This window comes from Pseudoliparis swirei, chromosome 17 (genome assembly GCF_029220125.1).
Source record: "Pseudoliparis swirei isolate HS2019 ecotype Mariana Trench chromosome 17, NWPU_hadal_v1, whole genome shotgun sequence".
Taxonomy (NCBI): Eukaryota; Metazoa; Chordata; class Actinopteri; order Perciformes; family Liparidae; genus Pseudoliparis; species Pseudoliparis swirei.
In genome coordinates, this window is record NC_079404.1 from 18604585 (window position 1) to 18625427 (window position 20843).

At 42.5% G+C, this 20843-nt stretch overlaps 3 protein-coding genes across 4 annotated transcripts; 2 read left to right on the plus strand and 1 right to left on the minus strand.

The window, feature by feature from the left end:
* Positions 1-391: 391 nt before the first annotated feature.
* On the plus strand, positions 392-2997 carry dnajc9 (DnaJ (Hsp40) homolog, subfamily C, member 9). Its single transcript, XM_056434986.1, has 5 exons — positions 392-700; positions 1333-1473; positions 2061-2315; positions 2460-2546; positions 2635-2997. Exons 1-5 carry the CDS (start codon positions 527-529, stop codon positions 2740-2742), a joined length of 765 nt encoding a protein of 254 aa, XP_056290961.1. The 5' UTR covers positions 392-526; the 3' UTR covers positions 2743-2997.
* fam149b1 (family with sequence similarity 149 member B1) lies at positions 2763-14873 on the minus strand. The gene is made up of 16 exons (XM_056434970.1): positions 14146-14873; positions 13459-13575; positions 12717-12861; positions 11937-12085; positions 11628-11771; positions 11066-11227; positions 10524-10705; positions 10299-10429; positions 9651-9719; positions 9039-9151; positions 8578-8802; positions 6420-6543; positions 5353-5478; positions 5065-5146; positions 3963-4100; positions 2763-3803 (listed from the first exon to the last, which is right to left on the minus strand). The coding sequence occupies exons 1-16, from the start codon at positions 14190-14192 to the stop codon at positions 3721-3723; spliced, it is 2037 nt and encodes a 678-aa protein (XP_056290945.1). The 5' UTR covers positions 14193-14873; the 3' UTR covers positions 2763-3720.
* Positions 14874-15666: 793 nt separating this feature from the next.
* On the plus strand, positions 15667-20733 carry ecd (ecdysoneless homolog (Drosophila)). Of its 2 annotated transcripts, none has more exons than XM_056434971.1 (14): positions 15667-15750; positions 15858-16066; positions 16150-16267; positions 16420-16507; positions 16805-16983; positions 17317-17509; positions 17701-17829; positions 17951-18076; positions 18224-18309; positions 18406-18509; positions 18872-19112; positions 19353-19420; positions 19506-19720; positions 19856-20733. In XM_056434971.1, the coding sequence occupies exons 2-14, from the start codon at positions 15874-15876 to the stop codon at positions 20072-20074; spliced, it is 1959 nt and encodes a 652-aa protein (XP_056290946.1). In that variant the 5' UTR covers positions 15667-15750; positions 15858-15873; the 3' UTR covers positions 20075-20733. The 2 variants fall into 2 exon arrangements, with proteins under 2 accessions (XP_056290946.1, XP_056290947.1); XM_056434972.1 differs by having other exon boundaries at positions 19509-19720.
* The last annotated feature ends 110 nt before the right edge of the window (positions 20734-20843 follow it).

A 20843-nucleotide genomic window follows, 5' to 3' on the forward strand; every position in this document is an offset into this window, starting at 1 on the left:
AATTAATTAAGTAGTACTAGTATTAGTCAAGTGGAATGTTTATATGTATGCCAAGCTTTGTTGAACCATTTGATACGTGATATCAACGGACTGATCACATTATTTATCTTAGTATAACTCCATGAAATCAATATGAACATTTATAAACAGTAAAGATAGTGGCGGAAACTAAATTAACACATTATTAATATACGTTTGAATAATACCTAAAATAATCTCATATCTTGTCTTTTTTTTTAAAGACAAAATATTTCATATATTTTATTTTTGTTCTAAATGACTTATTACGTCTGACGACTTCGCTAATAGGAACCAATAAGAGGGCGCGCTTTCTCCCTACGTCATCACGTCGCGGGACGCACAAGCGTATGTGACAGGCCAGCGCGCCAAATTGATATCGCCCACAAAGGGAAAGCAGGGGAAGACCAAAAAAAACGTACATAACTTCTGAATATTTAGCCACAAAACTAAACCGTAAAAGTACAAACGTTTCCCGGATTCACGTACTCCTGTCTGAACTGTCGGGATGGGTCTGCTCGAGCGCTGTCACGAGCTCTTCAAGACCTCAAACCTGTACGAGGTGCTGGCCGTCAACAAAGAGGCAACCGAGACTGAGATCCGGAGGAGCTACTACAAAGTGTCGCTGAAAGTGCACCCGGACCGGGCTCCCGAAGACCCGCTGGCCACCGAGAAGTTTCAGGTGAGCGGTCGTTATCGGCATCCAGGCGGCGCGCGCACACAATGAACACAAGCTAGCTTAAAGAGCTGCTGTGAGCTAACACAGCTAAGTGGAGCTGTGAAGTCTCTCAGTTCAGATCTTTGATTATAGAAGTTAGTCGGTAAGCAGGAAGAGCTTTGGGAACAGCTAGTGGAAAATACACTCCGATATGGCTATACTTTTTTATTTTCTAGTTGTATAATATATACCACACAGCTAACTAGATGTTGTACCAACCACAAGTCAGCAGCATATCCTTTTGAGATTAGAAGATATGCAATGTTTGGGTTTTATATCACAATACCTATAAACTGTATAGACCAGATAATCCTGTATGTAGTTAACACTAAGTGTCTGGATTGTTGTAATTGTCCAGTTAATTAAATACCTGACAAACTATATAGTACTATATAGCACTGATATTCCTGTTAATCCAATAGTTTTATATTTTTTATTTATATATATATACTTTTACTTTTTTATATATATATACATGTGTATGTGTGTGTGTATATGTGTATATATATATATATACACGCACGTATACATCAGCCATCTCTTTTTCTGAGGCCTGTAAATGTGTGTAAATTGCATCTCGCCTTCTTTCCCTTCAGGTGTTGGGAAAGCTGTATGCGGTGCTGAGCGATAAGGAGCAGAGAGCTGTCTATGATGAGCAGGGGCTGGTCGATGAAGAGTCTGATGTCCTGAGTCAAGACCGCTGCTGGGAAAACTACTGGAGGCTGCTCTTCCCGAAGGTAATGATATGATACGATATTCCTTTATTCGTCCCACAGTGGGGAAATTTCAAAAATCACAGCAGCAGTGCACATCAGAGCATCAATGAAAATAAACATAAAACACAAAACTAAAAACTAAATACTAACACAAATCCTAAATATTCAGGGGGGGGAATAAAGTAAAGTGCTGAGTTTGCCAGGATTTCCAGCGATCTACTGCAGTGTGTTGTGCAGCCTGACAGCAGCAGGAAGGAAGGACTTGTGGATAATGGAGCACAGCAAGTGTTTTACTTCATTGTTATAAACCTGACTTAATGATGAGTCACTCACTTTGCAATGATGTGACACCCGGAGGGAGTTACTTTGTATTCCAGACATTTTATTGTAAATGATATACAGTAGATGGGGATCAATGTGGTGTCATTGCACCTACTATGGTGCAACAAATAATAGCCTACAACAATATTGTACTCGAGGATAATAGTGGAGTATTGCTAACTTAATATTTGTTGACTATTTTCTGCAGCATCATCAAATTGCCCGGTAATTGTACTGCCTTGATCAGCAGCTGTGACACCTGCTTTTCCTCTCCGTCCTTCTCCCAGATTACGGTGCAGGATATCCTTGAATTTGAAACTAAATATAAGGGCTCTGAAGAAGAGAGGCAGGATGTGATCCAGCTGTATGTGCAGCATCAAGGAAACATGGACGCCATCACGGCTTCGACAATGTGCTGCTCCCAGGAAGATGAACCGAGGCTCTGCAGCATCATCCGGGCCGCCATCGAGGCCGAAGAAGTCACGTCGTTTCCAGCGTTCACGCAGGAGAGTGACAAGAAGAAGAAGTCTCGTAGGAAGAGGGTGAGAAATGTGTTGGCGTCAAAGCCACAAAATCTTCACAGCTCATTGAATTCTCTCACTATTGTTGGATGGCCAGAAGACGCCCCAATATCGTTTCTCCTACGTATACCAATGTCCGTGATGTGATTGCAATGAACCTTCCAGGCTGCAAAGGAGCAACAGGAAGCAGAAGAAATGCAGAAGGAGATGGGGCTCGGTGAGGAGGATGACAGTCTTGTAATGATGCTGAAGGTAACGAAAGCAAACGCACATGTATGAAGCGGTTCAGGGGCGGTTTGTTTTTTCTATCTAAAACCATCCTGTCATTCTTGTTTTCCAGCAAAAACAGAAGTCCAGAGAGCAGAATTTCAACAGTTTCCTCTCTGACCTGGAAGCAAAATACTCCAAAGAAAGTAAGCCCAAAAAAGGAAAAAGAGTAAAGAAATGAGAAGATGTAGATGCTCTGGATATAGAAAATATCATGTTTATAAATGGAGACACTTGTGAAAAAAACCTTTTAGATTATTAAGAGTATTCGGCCCCAATGAATGAGCAGCAGCTCTTCGGCGGCTCCCTTCTGTATTTTCTTTATCTGCCTCATTCGCTTTTCGTGACGCTTCTCAAAATGTAAATGATTCTTTTATTTCTTGTCTTTTTCTTTGTTTAGTTTCCAAAATACAAATAAATTCATATTTATATACATCATCAGTACACACTTTTTTTTACCATTTATTTTGTATAAAATAGAAAATAAAATGCATCGGAGAAAAGCTTTGATTTTTAAGCTTTGTCACCTCAGCATGATACATTATTTTATAAATGAATGAAGGGGAAACTACCTTTTGTGCAGTGACCCTGATGTTACCTGTCTAAGCACCCCCACATGGCTTTGCTCAGGTTATAAAGAACATGTACCTCAAATACAGACATGATGAATTAGTTATTTACAGTTTCTTCTTTTCCTTTATTTATCTTGGGCCACAGATGTTCAGCCAGCATATTCCCTCTCCTGATTAATAGGATTTTAAACTGAGTTGAAAATGGTGTCCTTTATAAAAGATAGAGTACCAAACTGATGTAGCACCAGAGAGGAAAGAAAGTGCTTTTTATCCTCTCTATCCCGGTCTAGGGGGATGTGTTGTTCCCCGCATAGTCATTTACCAACACAACACGGAGGATAATATACTGTACATTCACATAAATAGATATACATAAAGTACACATGTCCACACATACAGCTCCTGCTGCATATGATCAAGTGTCTGTGTGTTTGGCAGCCACATAAGCTGATATCTGAAATACAAAAATAGGCTCCAAAAAAAAACTCCTACTTCTGTCATTTAAAAAAAGGGAGGCGCAGATGCTGCTGCGAGTTGCACTTTGTTGAGGTGAATAAAGATGAATGGCTGAAGGGTTGGGAAGCAAACTACAAGCCAGGTCTGCTGGCTCTGGTTGAGATGCTTCCCCTGGTGTAAGAGCGGGGTGGGACCGACGCAGGCACCGAGGTCGCTGTGGGGAGGAGGAAGGATAAATAATGAAGTTAATGAAGATACTGACTTCAATCATCGTACCAGCAGGTACATCTGACTTGAAGCCAGCTGCTGCAACCTCTTTCATTTATAGTAAATTAAGTGTGGAGGAGTTTCACCAGTGCTTTAATCTACTGACCCGGGACGGGGGCTTGTGGGTCTGGCTCCTCTTTGTCTTTGATGGGCGAGTGTCCCAAGGGGTGGTGGGAAAACGAGTCCAAGAAAGATGAGCTGCTGATGCCAAGACTGATGCCCATCACACCGATGCCAAGAGAGTCTGGTGGAATTAATTAATAGATGAATGAATGTATAAGACGACCCCAGGATAACTGATGTACTAGGAACCATATCTTATGCGAGACCTGGGTGTGTGCAGGACAAGTACAGGCACATAAAAAGTAGAGGTCTCAGTGTACAGTATCAGAGATTCACAACCAGTAGATAAACATTAGAAATATATAACTTAAAGTAATGGATACATAGTTTGATTTATGTTTTATTTATATATATATATATACATATATATATATAAAACATACATATATATATATAAGACATATATCCATACATATATATATACATATACAGGACTGTCTCAGAAAATTAGAATATTGTGATAAAGTTCTTTATTTTCTGTAATGCAATTAAAAAAACAAAAATGTCATGCATTCTGGATTCATTACAAATCAACTGAAATATTGCACGCCTTTTATTCTTTTAATATTGCTGATTATGGCTTACAGCTTAAGAAAACTCTAAAATCCTATCTCATAAAATTTTAATATTTCCTCAGACCAAGTAAAAAAAAAGATTTATAACAGCTGAGTGTTTGTCAAGGCTCAGGAAACCCTTGCAGGTGTTTCGAGTTAATTAGACAATTCAAGTGATTTGTTTAATACCCTACTAGTATACTTTTTCATGATATTCTAATATTTAGAGATAGGATATTTGAGTTTTCTTAAGCTGTAAGCCATAATCAGCAATATTAAAAGAATAAAAGGCTTGCAATATTTCAGTTGATTTGTAATGAATCCAGAATGCATGACATTTTTGTTTTTTTAATTGCATTACAGAAAATAAAGAACTTCATCACAATATTCTAATTTTCTGAGACAGTCCTGTATATAAAACATACATATATATATATATAGATAGGAGCCACCTTTCGTGGTGCAGCACATCCCTTTTTCCGGGAGCATCGTTCTGATTTGATATGCGACAAATGAAGTTGAATATCACACCTGTGGCTACAGAGACTCTGCCTGGCCGCCCCTGACCGATGTTGTCCAACACTGTGAAGGAACGACGGTAAGGAGTGTCGGACTGAAAATAAAACCAGGGGTCAAACACATGATCTCCGATACTCAAACTGCTAACAATAACATTGCCATTGATCATACAATTCAAAAGATACACTTTGTCAACTCATCACTTAAAAATGTTTAAAAGTACTTCTCCCAGAGGGATACACAAAGTCATTGCCCTGCCACCTGTGATAGAATGCCGTGTGGCCATAAAGAGCATCTTACCCTGTATGTGTGAGTGGTGTTGGGCCGCGAGAAGACGTCCAGCAGGTGGTGACGGTCCCTTGGTATTGAACTGCCGGCCTCGTCATTTATAGCACTGTGGGCGCGGCTGGACGGGCCTCTCTGACGCTGGTTGGATGGAAATAACAAATACACCGTTGGTCCCACGTGGTTCACTGCAATACAATAGTTTTTAGGCGGTGTACTTCAAGATCTTCTGGTTACTCGTTGGTATCTTTGATCTTTTTAAGAAAGACCTCATTTAATCATACCTGCGAACTCATAAGGGGTGAAAAAGGTGACAATGGGGGTGGGGGTGGGTGGGTGCAGCAGGTAACTTCTTTTTTTTGTCTCCACACCACATGCACGTTGTTTGATGACACCTCAAAGCTTTCATAACTACAGTCTTTTGATTGTTCTCACTGCAAATCTAAATAATAATAACATACATTTTAAGAAAAATGTCCTCTGAATAATTCAGTGATCGGGCCCTAATAATAGTAATAACAACTTTACATTATCATTATATATAATATGGTTAAAGTCATTCATGAACCAACTTCCTTTTTTTTTTTACTTGTGTGCTCTGCTAAGCTTTGAGCCTGTTCCATAATTCTGTTCCATAATTCTGTTCCATGAACCTGTTCCTGTTCCATGATTCTGTTCCATAATTCTGTTCCATGAGTCTGTTCCATGAACCTGTTCCTGTTCCATGATTCTGTTCCATGATTCTGTTCCATAATTCTGTTCCATGAGTCTGTTCCAGGAGCCTGTTCCTTCGACCTGTCCCATAAAAGATGTGTTATTGCGAAGAGCACCACATTGCATGTTCTCCGTGTCTCACTCCAATCTCATAAACGCCAGCCGTCCAATTCCCCCCCCCCCCTACCCAAAAAAAAAACTCTTCGGATCTACACTATTCACGTGGATGACCTATTTTGATTTCAAAACGGCGAATTTCGCCGAAAGGTGACAAGTTTGCAGGTATGTTTAATCTGTGTGTCTGTTCATGTGATGTAACAGGGTTTTCATGGTGGGAGGAGTTGTGATTTAGTGTTGTTTCACTCGACCTGTGCAGGTTTGCACTGCTGCCCCGGGTGAGATGACTCGGGGTCTCCGGTGCTGATGGGGGGAAGCAGTGTGTTCCTGCTCAGAGGAAACAAGGCAGACGCCAGGCAGTCGCTGGCTGTGTGTCTGTGGAGGAAGACGAGAAGAACAGATGGATTATTCTATTCTAACATTATACTTCCTTCTGAAAAGGCTGTGGGAATTGTGAGAATTCACAGTTTAGGTGTGAAGATGAAAGTCAAAGGTAGAATTTTACTTTGTGTGAGAGCGTAGATACTTTTTTAAATATAGAACAGACGCGAAGAGAACAAATGTGTTTCATGGACTTTTGCCACAGCGCTATACAATGTTGACGTTATTCCTCCCTAAGATGCTATGGTGACCGTACGGCGATATTAAAGGAATAGTTTGACATTTAGGGAAATGAATGATGAGAACAAATTCAGATGAGATAATCCCACTTTCATGTCTGTTAAATATGAAGCTGGAGCCAGGTGACCGTTTGCTTAGCTTAGCATAAAGGCTCGACCCAAAGATGAAAAGCCACCTACCAGTGCCTCTGAACTCACTAATTAATGCTAATTAATGTGTTGGAACTGGTTTGTCTAATCTGTACTAAAACGAAAGTGCAACTTTCTTTGGCTCTCTTCGAAGGCGGTCGCATTTTCTCTCCCTCTCCTCCCCATGACCTTCCCTTCCCTGCTTGGCTTCTCTCGTCATGTCTTGTCTTGTTTTATACTTGAGAGACTCTCTCCTCATCGCTCTTCGAACTAAAAACCATGGACCGATCAACTGATCATCTGATCAACTGGTCTCTCAACGCAATTGACACCGTCTTCTCGACGAAGCTTGGGTTCGGGAACCTGCCCGTCCTGCCGGGGCGTTGCAGCTGGTTACACGATGGACGTGTCGTGTGCCTAGCAGCCCTTTCCGTGGAGAGCGTAGATGACATCTACCTATTCGGAACTATGATTACAGGATTACTGCTGTTTGGATTTGGCGTTGCCCTGGTTTTCGGGAAATTAAAGGAAGGTGACAGCCGTTGTTTGGATGGCGTTGCCTGGTTTTCGGAGAAAAAGCCTTAAGGCTGCCTGACGAAATTGGATCGATTTGAAAAATGGGAGGAAAGTGGTGGAATAGTAGGTGCGCAAATTGGATGTAGCTGCTGGAAGACCAAACAATCCCAATCTTATCTTCGGCTCCTCCACCACCAGAGCGGCCCTTGGCCACAACAAACACTCCTGAACTCCCTGAAGATCGGTGAAGTGAGAACCCTCTCTCCCTTCCCCTATCCACAGACACCTGTGGTTGTTTTCTCCCCTGGAGTTGTTGGATTACCTCCTTCTCCCCTTCCTACTGCTGCAAGTCATGTCTAAAAAAATGTGTGTATGTGCTGTTTTTTTTTTTCCTGCTCACTGTACCCCTCTCCGGGGGGGTCAGGGGGGGGGGTCTTTTCTTTCCTCATGTCCCTCATGTTTCTCTTAAATCTTCTTTCCACCTTTCTTGTAATTTCGATGCTTTTTGTACTCTGTATAATGGATGGGCTTAGATCACCCAGTTGTTGGATTACCTCCCCCCCTTCCTACCACAAGTCATCGTCTAAAATGTATGTATGTGTGTGGGTGTTTTTTTTTTTTGTGCTCCACTGTCTCCCCCTCTAAGGGCATAGTTTTGGTGTTTTTTTCTTCTGTCTTGCTGTAATCTCATCATCATTTCTTCTTGTAATTTTTTGTTTTTTTTTTTACTGGTTTTGATCTGGCATAATACAAATAAATATATCAATCAAAAATCAATCAATCAAAATCAACATATATCTTGGAGATGAGTCTTAAATCAAAAGTAAAGTAAATCCACAAAGGTTTTTTCTTTTCATCAAACTCTTTTCATCAGAAAATGTCAAACTATTCATTTAAAAACCAGATGTCACAAAAATGTAACACGCAGTTGAAAAATGTAGATTCCACATAAAGGGAAAACTACATGGCACACTTTCAGTTATTATTCTTTCACCTGCAGTTCATAACAAGTTCATCTGTGCAGTTGCCTTCCCATGAGCCATCAGGCACAAGTAGAAAGAGTCTGTTTTCACAGTTTTCTCACTCTTCACACCTTCAGAGCCCAAAGAGGAGAATGAGAAGTTCCCATGATGCTTAAACTCACAGACGTGTCCCACGGATGACCTCATCCATGGATCCCGCTGCACAGGACTGACTCAGACTAGGAACCAGTGGCAGGAGTGTTCGGGGAGGAGGGTTTCTACGTCGGGTGGACTGTGCCTGGCGGGTCAGCGAGGAGGAGCTCAGCTCCAGGGCTCTGCGAGGGCGCAGTTTGCTGGAGGGGAGCACGCTGGAGCCTGGTCTCTGAGACGCCCGGTCCTCTGGCTCCCTGTATGGCAAGAAGAGAGCGGACATATCCCTGAATGGTGCATTTCCACCTGCCGCCAACTGGCTGTGTATTCTGCCAGACAAGGTGATAGGACCAGGGACAAAGACACGTGTTTATCTGTGAATGTAAAAAACAAGGACTACAAGACATCTCTGTCTCTTTCATTTCCATTGGAGGATTGCTTTTATTTTTCCATTCGGGCACCAATGCGCTGGAAGAGTTAAACGTGCCCATACTGGTTTCTTTCCAGCACAACAAGGTTCCTCTGCTGCAGGGGGATGCTGTGGATCACAATTAGGTCGTTCAGGTTGTGCTGGGTCACTGGTGCTCCGACTGGGACCCTTCCCGCCTGAAGAATGGTGTGAGATGAAGTATGAAGGGAATGTGACAGGAGGAGATATGGGTACAGGAGAGGGAGAGAAGGGAAAAAATATTTTTTTAAAGGGCGGAAATGATTAGGAGAGATGTAAGAGAGGACAAGAACAAATAATATTGGAGGAAAGACAGGTCCAAATCAAATATTGTATTATTATCAGTTATGTACAATACAGCACATTGTCAACGCATGCAGTGATGTCAGGAGGACCCCATATCTTCTATGCCACCAACCAAAAATGCAATAAAAACAATAACTAGCACCAGAAAAAAAACATTCAACGTTCACATTGTGACAGAAAAGAAAGAATAACCAATAAAAGTTGAAAACAAGTTGCAGTGAAGAGGTGAATCTGTTTTGGTTAATCAACAGGCACAAGCACATTTATTCCAGAGATAAAGATAATGAGCCAGGATGGACGGCGTGCACACAACACACCACCATGTTGGCTCCGAGTGAGGGAGTTACGTACAGTGGAAGGCCTTTTCTGCTTTTTGGATTTCCGTCTGGACTTGTGCTTTGAGCCCCTTGACTTTGTGTTCTTTAAGGAGAAAAAGGCATGACCAAAGGAAGAGTCAAGAACATGAAGGGAAATAAAGAGAGAAAGAAAGAAAAAGAGTAACATAAAGAAGGGGAAAAATAGATAAAAGAAACAAAAAAGTTACAGAGCACACATTGGCAGAGTGAAGGGCAAAGAGAGAAAGAAGGAAAGAAAACAGTGATACAAGTTACTGAACTGGAAGACTGAAAGAGCAACAGGGAGGAGTGCAAACAGTGTGGAGCAGAGACATGCGACATGCTCCTCTCCTTGACTACGACAGGTCTTATACAAACATTATTTTTTTCGTATGGTATTTATTGCAATAAGATACAGTGAAGAAGATGAATTCAAGGTCAAATGTAAATTGGTGTTTGAATACAGCAATTTTGTATAAAAGGTCACAATTACCATCATAATTGACTGTGTTTCATTATTTCTTTTAGAATCCCAAATATATTACTTTTGTAAACAGATCATTGAGAATTTTATATTTACTTTTTGTTTACAATTGAGCTCCTGAACTGCTGACAGTGCTAAAAGTGAAATGAGGCTCCTCCCAGCGCCCCTCAAACCACTGACCTGAAACTGCAGCCCAGCAGTGAGGGGGGGCACCTTGCTCTGGCCGAGTTTGGGCAGCATGGAGAGCAGCATGAAGGGGTTCTGGGAGTCCTGCGGCACAGGGCTCAAGATCCCAGAAATCTTTTCATCGCCTGCCAATCAAATATACAATAACTTCCATAAGAATGGACAGTTGACGATGTATGTTAGGTCCAGTGCACGCAAAATAGTTAAGTTCAGCTCTACTTGAGGTGCAGCATTCCCAGTGGCGTTGAACCAGCTCTTTCATCCAGCCAACCAGCTGCCACCACACATCATCAAACAGCAGGTCGAGAACAGCTTGGCGGCGACACCGGTATGGAGAGACAGGGGGCAGAGAGCGATGCCTCCGACCCGACTCCGAACAATCCTGCTCCCACTCGTCCTCCCTGCAGAGAGGCAGATGGAGAAAATACTTTTTAAAGTTGAAGTTCAGATATAGATTCTGCCATTAGAACATAACAGTGCAACATAAGATAGATAGATAGATAGATATGTACTTTATTAATCCCCAAGGGGAAATTTGTCGTCGTCACAGTAGCAGCACCAATAAACTAAACACACGAGAATAAAATATAAAAATAAAATATAAAAAACAGGGATGAAAGATATAGATGTATACAAGTAAAATATAAAATACAAAATGAAGTATATATATATTTATATAAATAAAATAAAATGAAACATATATGTATATATATATATATATATATACACACAAACAAATATAATAATAGTGAGTAACTCACAAGTCCCTGCTATCGAAAGCCAGGTATTCCTCCATCAGGCCCTCCACTTCAATCACTCTCGGCTCGTCGGGACTGCAGGAGCCGCTGCAGGTGCCAGGAGCCTCATCCAACTCTGCTGAGGAGGCCTCGTTCAGCACCGCTCTCCTGCCCTGCACGTTCAACCTTCCCCAAGACAAGGGCACAACATAGTTAAGCACCGCAACACGTACACATAAAACGGTACGCTCACAGACACAAGCCCACATATCATGTACGTTTTCCTATCAATACATTTGATGAATACACTCAACTTCGCGGTGCAAAAGAAAAGGAAGATCCTGAGAAGAACTTTTGAACTTGAATAAGAAGCCGGAGCATCTAGGTCACAAAAGCACAGAGTCATCCAGGACTCCTCGATAATTCATGCACTTACACCAGTGATCTGGACAGCCGACCATCAGCCACTCGAGATAGAGAGGCATACCGTTTCAAAAAAGTTAAATCAAGGAAATGTATCTAGCAGGTGAACTTGTCCTTTTGACACTAGACAGTCAACCGGTGCGTCAGTGCGGTTGAGACTTACTCTGTGCCACTCTCATCTTCCTCCTGGGACTTCGCACTGCTCTCTGCGGCTGACGACGGGCAGCCGGCAGAGCCGCCTTCCCCTGAAGTAGCATACCACTGGAAGCCCTCGTCACTGGGACACATCAGCTGATTCCCCAGGATCCTGAGTGAAACACACACAGCGAATATTTTAGAAAAATAATTGTGTTGTCATACAAGAGTGGATTTTTGTTCATGTTTGTCAACACGATCAGCGTTAATCTTTGATTCTACTTGTACGCTGAAGTAAAGGGTCGGGACGTCTGTGGGAAACCGTGGAACAGCATACCGAAGATGTGGGAAACGTGTGGCCCACTGCTGACACTCTTCCTGCAGCCCCTGGAGTATCCCTCCCCCGCTGCCTCTCCCCTCGTACAGCTCTTTGTCGATCTCCTCAAACATCTGTTGCACCTGCCGTGACGCTGCCTTGTCGAACTCCTGTGGGACAGAAAAATAAAAATAAATGGAGACGTAGGAAGAAAAGCCTGTCGTTCCTCTTGTTCTCATACTCTGGCTCTAGGACAAAACACTGCTGCTTTTCAGTCTGTTTGTCAGTTATTGGTAACACATCGCAGTTATTTTTCTTTTTTTCATCTCAAGCCTCAAGATGCACAATAATTAGCCCCTAATGTCTTTATGGGTTTAAGGTCAAGCATGATTGTTAATATGCTATGACAAAAAAACAAGTAAGAGACAGAGAGAAAGAGAGCTTTCTCACTTCCTAAATAATTGAGTCCTGGACATTTTTTTTAGGACCAGCTGAGGCTAGAAGGCACGGCATAATAACAAACCACTATCCAGTGGAACCACCTCTTGCATATATCAAAATCGGACATTAAAACGTGTGCGTTAGTCTGTCTGTGGCATCTTTTCATCTTCGCAACACAATAACTGAGAGGACGAATAAATGCTGGAGGAAAACCAATAACGTCTGTGTGTGTGCGTGCATGTGTGCCTGTGTGTGTGTGTGTGTGTGTGTGTGTGTGTGTACAGTATGTTTCTAGTGTGACAGACAAAGTCGTTCTGGCATCACAAATACACATATTTAGGATCTCAGGAGCAGACATACATCGTAGCCCCAGGAGAAGACAGAGCTCCTCTCTGTGGAGATGCCGGTGCCTGTGGAGCTGTGGATGCCTGACCAGGACGGGTTGGAGTCCACTGAAATGACGGTGGGACAGTCAGAGTGGCCCGAGGCAGCAGACGTCTCGGAGCTACATAGAAAACACAAGAAGTTGTAGGTGTGTGTATACAGTTTGATAAGTACAGCTTCACCTCTTCTCATGTCGGGCATGTAGTTCATAATCTATGTATCCAACAATCCCTCTACCCACAGCAAACCATCCATCACCTGTTTCAAATATACCCAGAGATTTGACCAAGTATATCCAAACACCATAACTCCCGCTGTCACAATATAAACCAGGCCTCTGGTATGTGGCTGCGTAAATCGTACTGATGGTGGTTGCTGACATAATCAAAAGGCAAGGTTTCAAAGTGGAAAATTGAGGGCAAATGTCAAAGTAATTGAATATTCCAACAGCCTGACTCATTATTTATTCTTTTAACTGCACATCTGAAGGAGGCAATGTGATATCAATTAATCTACTGCTTCTGGGTGTCTTGTTTCACGTAGCTAGGGCCTTGAGAATCAGCTGTCCACTCAAGACAATATAAGATTACACACAGGCAAGAGTATTTGTGTGTACTAGCTCCAAGTACATTCATGCTGACCTTACTCTGGAAAAGGTTCGTCTCCGGGCCAAACAAGTCAGGGCTGCCTGTCCGCTGAATGACCAGGACTCAGTTACCTGTTGTGAGCGGAGGCAGCTTCCTGGAGGTCATGGAGGTAACGCTGAGGCGTTTGGTTATCGTCTGCTTCCTCTGGGAGAGGGTGGTGGTCAAGGCTGCTGCGCGACAACCCACGTCTGCACAAAAGACCGATCGAGAACATCGATCAAAAAGGTCTAATGACAAAAGTGAGTTTGTGTGATAACATCTTTGAAGGCGACCAGTGCCTTGTTTGATCAGTGATGGGCTTACAATCACAACATGACAAAACATCATGATGAAAATATAGTTACGACAGCTGATTGTCCATGTGTACTTTATCATAACTGTTGTTCTATCTATATGAGGGATCATAATGGTGCTTTTGCATTTCTTAGCTCTTTAAACACAGATAAAATATACTCAATTGTACTTGCCGATAAAACATGACACTGAAAACAAGGAAATGTTATTCCTTCAAATAAAAGGGTGACTTAGTAGTTTGGGTTTGCCTGTCGAAACCAGACTGGAAGTAGTCAGTGAAGCAGGATCAATGCAAACATGATTTCCCAGTTATTAGTCAACCACCCACCTCACTGCCTCGTCTATAATATAATAAAAAAACATTATCCTCTGATAGCTAGAGACACCGTGTTTACAGTGCTCAGCTGGAAACGTCACAGTTACGAATTCAGAGCTAACCCCTTTTTATATGTATCGGTACTCACATCTCAAGCGTGTGCGATACGGGTCTTCTATTGTACCGTGAAATCATTCTCCCTCGTCTCCGTGTTATGGGCTCGGGCCCTCGTCTCTCATGCTTGCCTCCACGTCCTGGACTCGCTGGGAACCGTTCAGGCGGACGTCCAGCATAGTTCCTCTGGTCCGCAGATAAAACGCCCCGGGAGCGAGTGAGCTGGACGCGCCTTTGGCTACATACGCTCCCGTTGGGAGGATGCTGTAAACTAGCTGCCGTTATGTGGACGGGACAGAGACAACGTCAACAAGGCACGAACAGCCGTGTGTATTCATTCATAATGAGCGTGTCGTGCGCGGCCCAGAAGCTGCCAATTAATCAACACTACGTTTTACATTGTAAAATATAACGTGAGCGGGGCGAGCTGTCGCCACCTTGGTGCTAGAGTTAGCGCCATCGACAACAATAATACGGCTGTCATGGATACGCAGCTCCCGTTGTCTCACGGGAAATAGATTTCGGACTCCCACCAAATAACCTTTGGATTATAAGCCATTTAACTACAACTCCCAGCATGCACTGGGTAACGCGATAGGTCCGTGTACGGAAAAGCACAGTGGTAGGCCTACGTCTAAATCGCAAAACGAAAATAGGAGAATCAATCTTAAATAACGAGCCCGTTTGTTTTTTTTACAAATCCTTATTTTTTTCATTATTTTGTGTTTAGTGTTGTTGCTGTTTCTTGAGTGAAGCAGAGCAGAGCCTGAATGAGGAGATGCCGAATACAAGTGATTCCCCTTTTTACCAGTAGATGAAAGTATACGTGTATTTAAACCATATATTTAGCTAAATGTACCTGTGTCTTTGTTAATTATCCGGGTCACCTGCCTTGCTTTGCGTCTCTCTTTAAAAGAAGAAAGAACAAAAGGATTTGCACAAAAACTAAATCGGCTCTTTTATCAAAGATCGTTTGTTTTAAACAATCATTCTATTGTCGTGGCCTTTTATTTTGACAGTCTCGTATTTCCGGCCACCTGACCTGCTTTCTTCTTCTTCTTCTTTTTTAACGGCGGTCGGCATCCATATAATTGGTGCATTACCGCCACCCTCTGCTCGGACAGCAGACTCTTCAACCCCCCTTACCTGCTTTGTAAAGTAAATAATAAAAGAAGGATTTGCACAAAACTGTTCTCTCTTATTTTCATTTTTGGATTCGTCTTGAAAAAGAAAAACATGGTATTTCTGTATTTTCGGCGAAACTATCAAACAAACAAACGGTAATTGCGTCCCTGAAATGTACTCGCTCGCTGTTGGCAAATTCGACTGAACTAAATATGCGAATTACAGAATCAGTGATTGCATTTTTATTAACTTTAGTAGTAGTCTGTTTAATTTTGTATGTACAATTGGTAGAGTATAGGTTGCTTTTTATCGGTAGGGCAGCGGAAATAAGTTAATATAAAGTGTAGGAACTAATATTCGTCACGCGTTTGTGGAAGTCGAGTGGAGTTCACAGTCGGACCTAAACAGTGACAGACGGCGTGCAAGCAACTTCCGGAGAAATAAGACACATTTAGTTTCTCTCCCACATTTAAATCTCTCCGGCCTACCTTTTCACATTTAAAAACAAAACAAGGTAAGACGTAAAAGAGATTGTGCTGTGATAAATCGTGTGGTTAGCTGTTAACTAAACGTCGGATTTACTAAACGTGAATACTTCTCTCCTACTTTTTGGGGGGTCAGTCATTGAAACACGACAATGGACGGCCTGCAGAGGAGGGTGATTCAGGAAGACATGGTTCAGTACAAACTCTTCTGGATGCAGACAGGCCGTGCAACTTCGGAACACATCTCACATCTAGTAGAGGAGATTTTGGCGAAGGTTGCCTCACTCCTGATGCAATACATCTGGCAGCATCAGTCATTCAACCTCAAGTATCATCCTGAGAAAGGTATTGTGTTGTCAGCACCTCAGAGATGAATTCATTCCAATATTGACTCCCACAATGATACCATCCATCTGTTGCATTGTCAGGTGGTGTACCTGCTCACATTGGAGGTAGCACTCAGTTTGGGGACAATGTGGAGGACGAGTGGTTTGTTGTTTATCTCTTGCAACAAATCACAGAGGCCTTCCCAGAGCTTGTAGCCAGGTGAGACTAAATATGCTCTGAGTTAATCTCTTTAAAATAAAGAATACATATCAAATGATTTCATTGTCATATGACAGTGCATAATCAGAGATCTGTTTTAGTTGTTGTTTGATCCTCTGCTTCACAATTCCATGTTGTGTTTGTGTGTGAAGTGTTGAGGACAACGATGGAGAGTTTCTTCTGATTGAAGCAGCAGATTATCTTCCCAAGTGGCTGAGTCCAGACACCAGTGAAAACAGGGTGAGTCGAACACATGAGATCTTTCAAAGTATTTTACTCGTAGCCTTTTAAGTACAAACCATCTCCCTGCACATACCTTAAATATGAGGAGTGATGGCTCATCTTGGTTTTAAGTTATCTTGGTGGTTTTGGGTTATTTGGAACCTTGGCGTGAAACCCATTGGTCTGCTTTGTAAATGCATGATTAACATTAGCGTAAAGTAATTACATTTGTAGATAACGCAACAAAACATGCAGAACGTATCTGTGTTTACCTGAAGTGTAACCTTTTAATTGTTTCACTAATTCTCTTTGCAGGTCTTCCTCTATAGGGGAGAGTTACATATTCTGCCTTGTCCCTCCAAATCCAGTCCAGTGGGGTTCTCTAAAGATGTGGTTCCAAGTGTGGCACAGGCTATAGTCCTGCTCTCCACCCACCCAGGGGACTGTCAGGCGAGCCCCAAGATCTGTTCAGCCCTGAGGAAGCGATTAGCTGGGTGAGAGGATGGCTCCCTGTGTTAAACTCTATTTTCGAGACACAAATGTGTTGCAAATTCAACGCCATTGACAAGTTTATATGCTTTCCAGTATGTATCCACAATCTTCATGACCTATTTTTACAGTAAAAAAGCAAAAAGTCAGAATCTAATTTTCGAGCTGCATAATCAGTGTTTGAAACCTCTTTAGTACAAACATGATTAAATACCTGCATTAGCATAGAGATGGCTTATGAATATTTTTTGTCCGTTGATTAATTAATACATGCAAAAGGCATCACCAGGTACTGTAAATGCATCACACACAAAAATCAGTATCTACTCTCCGCTTAGGTACCCAAAGAAGATTGAAACTGGCCTCCATCGTGCCCACTGCTTCATACCTTCAGGTATCGCCACGGTGTTGGCACAGCGACCAGACCTGGTCGCCCCTGCAGTGTCGGCGTTCTACCTGCGGGATCCAGTAGATCTGCAGGCGTGTCGCAGTTTCAAGACCTTCCCTCCTGACACAAGAGTCCTCGCCTCGGTACACAGACTTAAAGATTCATGATCACAGTGTTTTTTTACAAAGAAAAGAATTATTTCAAGTTACTGCTTCTATGTTGTTTACTGTAATCACAGTTTGTGTTTTCATTTTTGAATCCGTGTATTCAGCTTTAATTGACTGCCTTCATAACCTTTATACAAGCTGTAACCGTGCACTGTCTGCATTTCCAGGTGACATTCACCCGTTGCCTGTACGCCCAGCTGCAGCAGCAACAGTTCTCTCCAGACAGAAGGAGCGGCTTCACCCTGCCTCCTCCCTCTCATCCCCAGTACAAGTCCCATGAGCTCGGCATGAAACTGGTGAGCCATCAGCTGTTGTTCCTTGTTAGTCTGTGTCTTTTTGGTTCATAAATGTATTAATTTGATAGTAAGCAAGGTGGCCCTGAATTTTATGTCTGTTTCTCCATCATTTCACACCCAGGCCCATGGCTTTGAGATCCTGTGCTCGAAGTGCAGGCTGCCATCATCAGAGCCCGATGCCCCCGTCAGTTGTAACCCTCAGTGGAAAGGCTTCATGGACAGTCTGAGAAGAAACAGCTACTTCCGGGTTAGTGGCACTTTTTTTTATGTTGAAGCCAAGAGGAAGAGTAGCTACCTTAACACTCTCCTGCAATATTAGGTTGGGCATAAAAGCACAAATGTAATATACATTTTTCAATCTGTGGAAAGATAACTTTGTTGTTGTCAAATGCAGGAAGAACTGGAAGGTTCGGCTCATTACAGGGAACTAACCAGATCTGCGGAAAACTTCTTCAAACAGTGTGTCGCCTCAAAGTCAAGGTGAGGGCCATGGCTGTGCATGCACCTGTATGGACACAGTGAATATGCCTCAATTGTGATGCAAGAGTGTGCCTGAATCTACGTTTTGTGTCTCAGTGCTTTGTCCCCGGGGGAGGAGGTTCTCCAGCTGCTGCACAGATGCAGTCCGATCAACTTGGAGGAGCTGAAGAAACGAGAGTCACTGCTCCCCCAAGAGGACAGTGAGTACATCTGTCTTTTGAATTTTGAAACTCCTAAATCGGAAATAATTTGTACAATATTTGTAGATGCATCCTTTAAGAGCGCATTTTTCTAAGTATCAAATTGTCTGACCATAGAAGCGGTTGACCTACTTATTCAGTATGTTGGGTAATGTTTGCTTGTGGAGATTGTACCACTTTACTATCTTACTAAAGTAGAGCTTCTATAACATTGCTAGAAAGGATATGGCCGTTATCTCTGCCACCTGGGATGTTCTGCCTCCTTTGAAGTGTCTGTCCTTTTGGTATGCATCCTCCACTCTCTATTCTCTCTCACTTTAGAGCATTTCCCATGATTATGTTTTCTTTGTGTACATCTCCAGGTGAAAGCTGGTTGGATATCACAACTCAGGATTTGGAGCACATGTTACAAGAGAGGAGTGGAGGGAGAGCTCATGATGGCAGCCAGAACTCACAGAAGGTCGGGGGTGCAGAGGAGAGGGGGAAGGAGACGGAGGATGACAAGAAGGAAGAGGAGGCCGGTTTCAGCCTGGTAGCAGTCAGTCAAGGGATGAAGAACTTCCTCAACGCCATGTCGTCGCATGAGGGTGCTGAACTTCCCTGGTGAGTCCGACTCTCTGGCCAGTACACCAGATGGATTTTGAGGTTATGGACAGAAAACATACCCACGCACATGTCGGGAATAGTCAATGGATGCTACACGTGCATTGTTATCTCTTCATGGTCCATCTGGGCTCCAGATGTTATAACATGCATACTGTAGCCTGTCTAGCTAATGTATTCAAAATGCATCGTCCCACCAGAAGTGTTCCAGTTCATAGTTTTTTTTATTTTTTATTCTAGGAGCAGTTCAGCTCAGCCTTTTAGTTTTGAGCCTGACTCCATGGCCAACGCACTGGACAGACTACTAGGTATGTTGAAGTTCTGAAAGATGCGTAACGAGATGTAAAAATAACTAGCAGACAGTTTCCACATCTTGTGTCTGTTTTTATTTAGTAGGAAGCAAAGAAGAAGAACTAGATTCGGATGATCTTGATGATGATGATGATGAAGAGGAAGAAGATGGTGATGAGGGCGATGAGCAGGAGGAAGAGAAAGAAGGTCACACAGAGATGAACGGGACAGAATCTTTGAACGGTCTCAGGATATACATGGACCAAATGGATCAGGAGCTGATGAGCACTAATATAGGACAAAGCTTCAATCAGACGGTAAATTATATAATTTCATATCCACATATGTTCAGCTTTAATCTTGGAATATAATTATTTTTCAAAAGATCTGTGATATAATTCATGTGTATCATCCTGAATGTAGTTATGGAACTATATGTGTCCTTTCTGCAGAATGGCAATGGCTCCCCTCATGCTTCTGCTCCTCTCCATGGAGAGGAGGAGGAGCAGGGGGAGGAGACGGAGGAGGAGATCCAGCCTCTGGACGTCGACCTGAATCTGGTCGCAAACCTGCTGGAGTCTCTCAGCTGCCAGTCGGGTCTGGCCGGACCGGCTTCTAACCTGCTGCAGAGTCTTGGTATCCACCTACCACCCAACTCCGACCGCTCATAAAGGACCAGAGCCAGGGTGAGCGCCAGCAGTGGACGAGGCGTCCCTCAAAGCGGTTTGCCTTCATTCACATGGACAATACAAGGCACTCATGGATGTCGAAGATGTCCTGTAGAGCTTTTATTGAAAACAAATGGTTTTGTTTCTCACTTGGAGTGTGTGCGCTGCAAAACTGCATTATTTATGAATGAACAACCAGTTGTGTGCGTTTCCTACATCATAAAACAAGAGCAAAAAAATATTTTGTATGTAGTTTACAGTTACAATGTTTTAAGGATGTATGACTGCGACATGTTCATGGCAGCGTGAAAATATGTATTCATCTTCAGTTTTGGTTGGAGTATAAATTCCGATTGTTTGTCGGTTTTGCAACGAATCTTCACGTGGAGTTTTAATTCACGTTCCTTAATCGAACTTAGTCTCTGACAGTCTTGTTTACAGTTTAGTTGGAGATTAATTTGGGGAACCGAGCATGCCATTTAACCTACACGTCTCCAGTTCTATACCAGAGGTGGGACTTGAGTTGCATGTCAACCCTCTTTCAATTTCCAGTCTCTCCTCATCTTTGTGTCATAAGATAAAGATGAAAAATGCCTAAGAAATCAATGGTTAGTTTGTTTTTAACACGACTTAAACAATAAATATTTTTGGAAATAAAGTCATTTCAGTTTATTAAATGTATAGATTCTTTATTAGCATATGTTATATACATACCTGCAAACTTGTCACCTTTTGGCGAAATTCGGCGTTTTAAAATCAAAATAGGTAATCC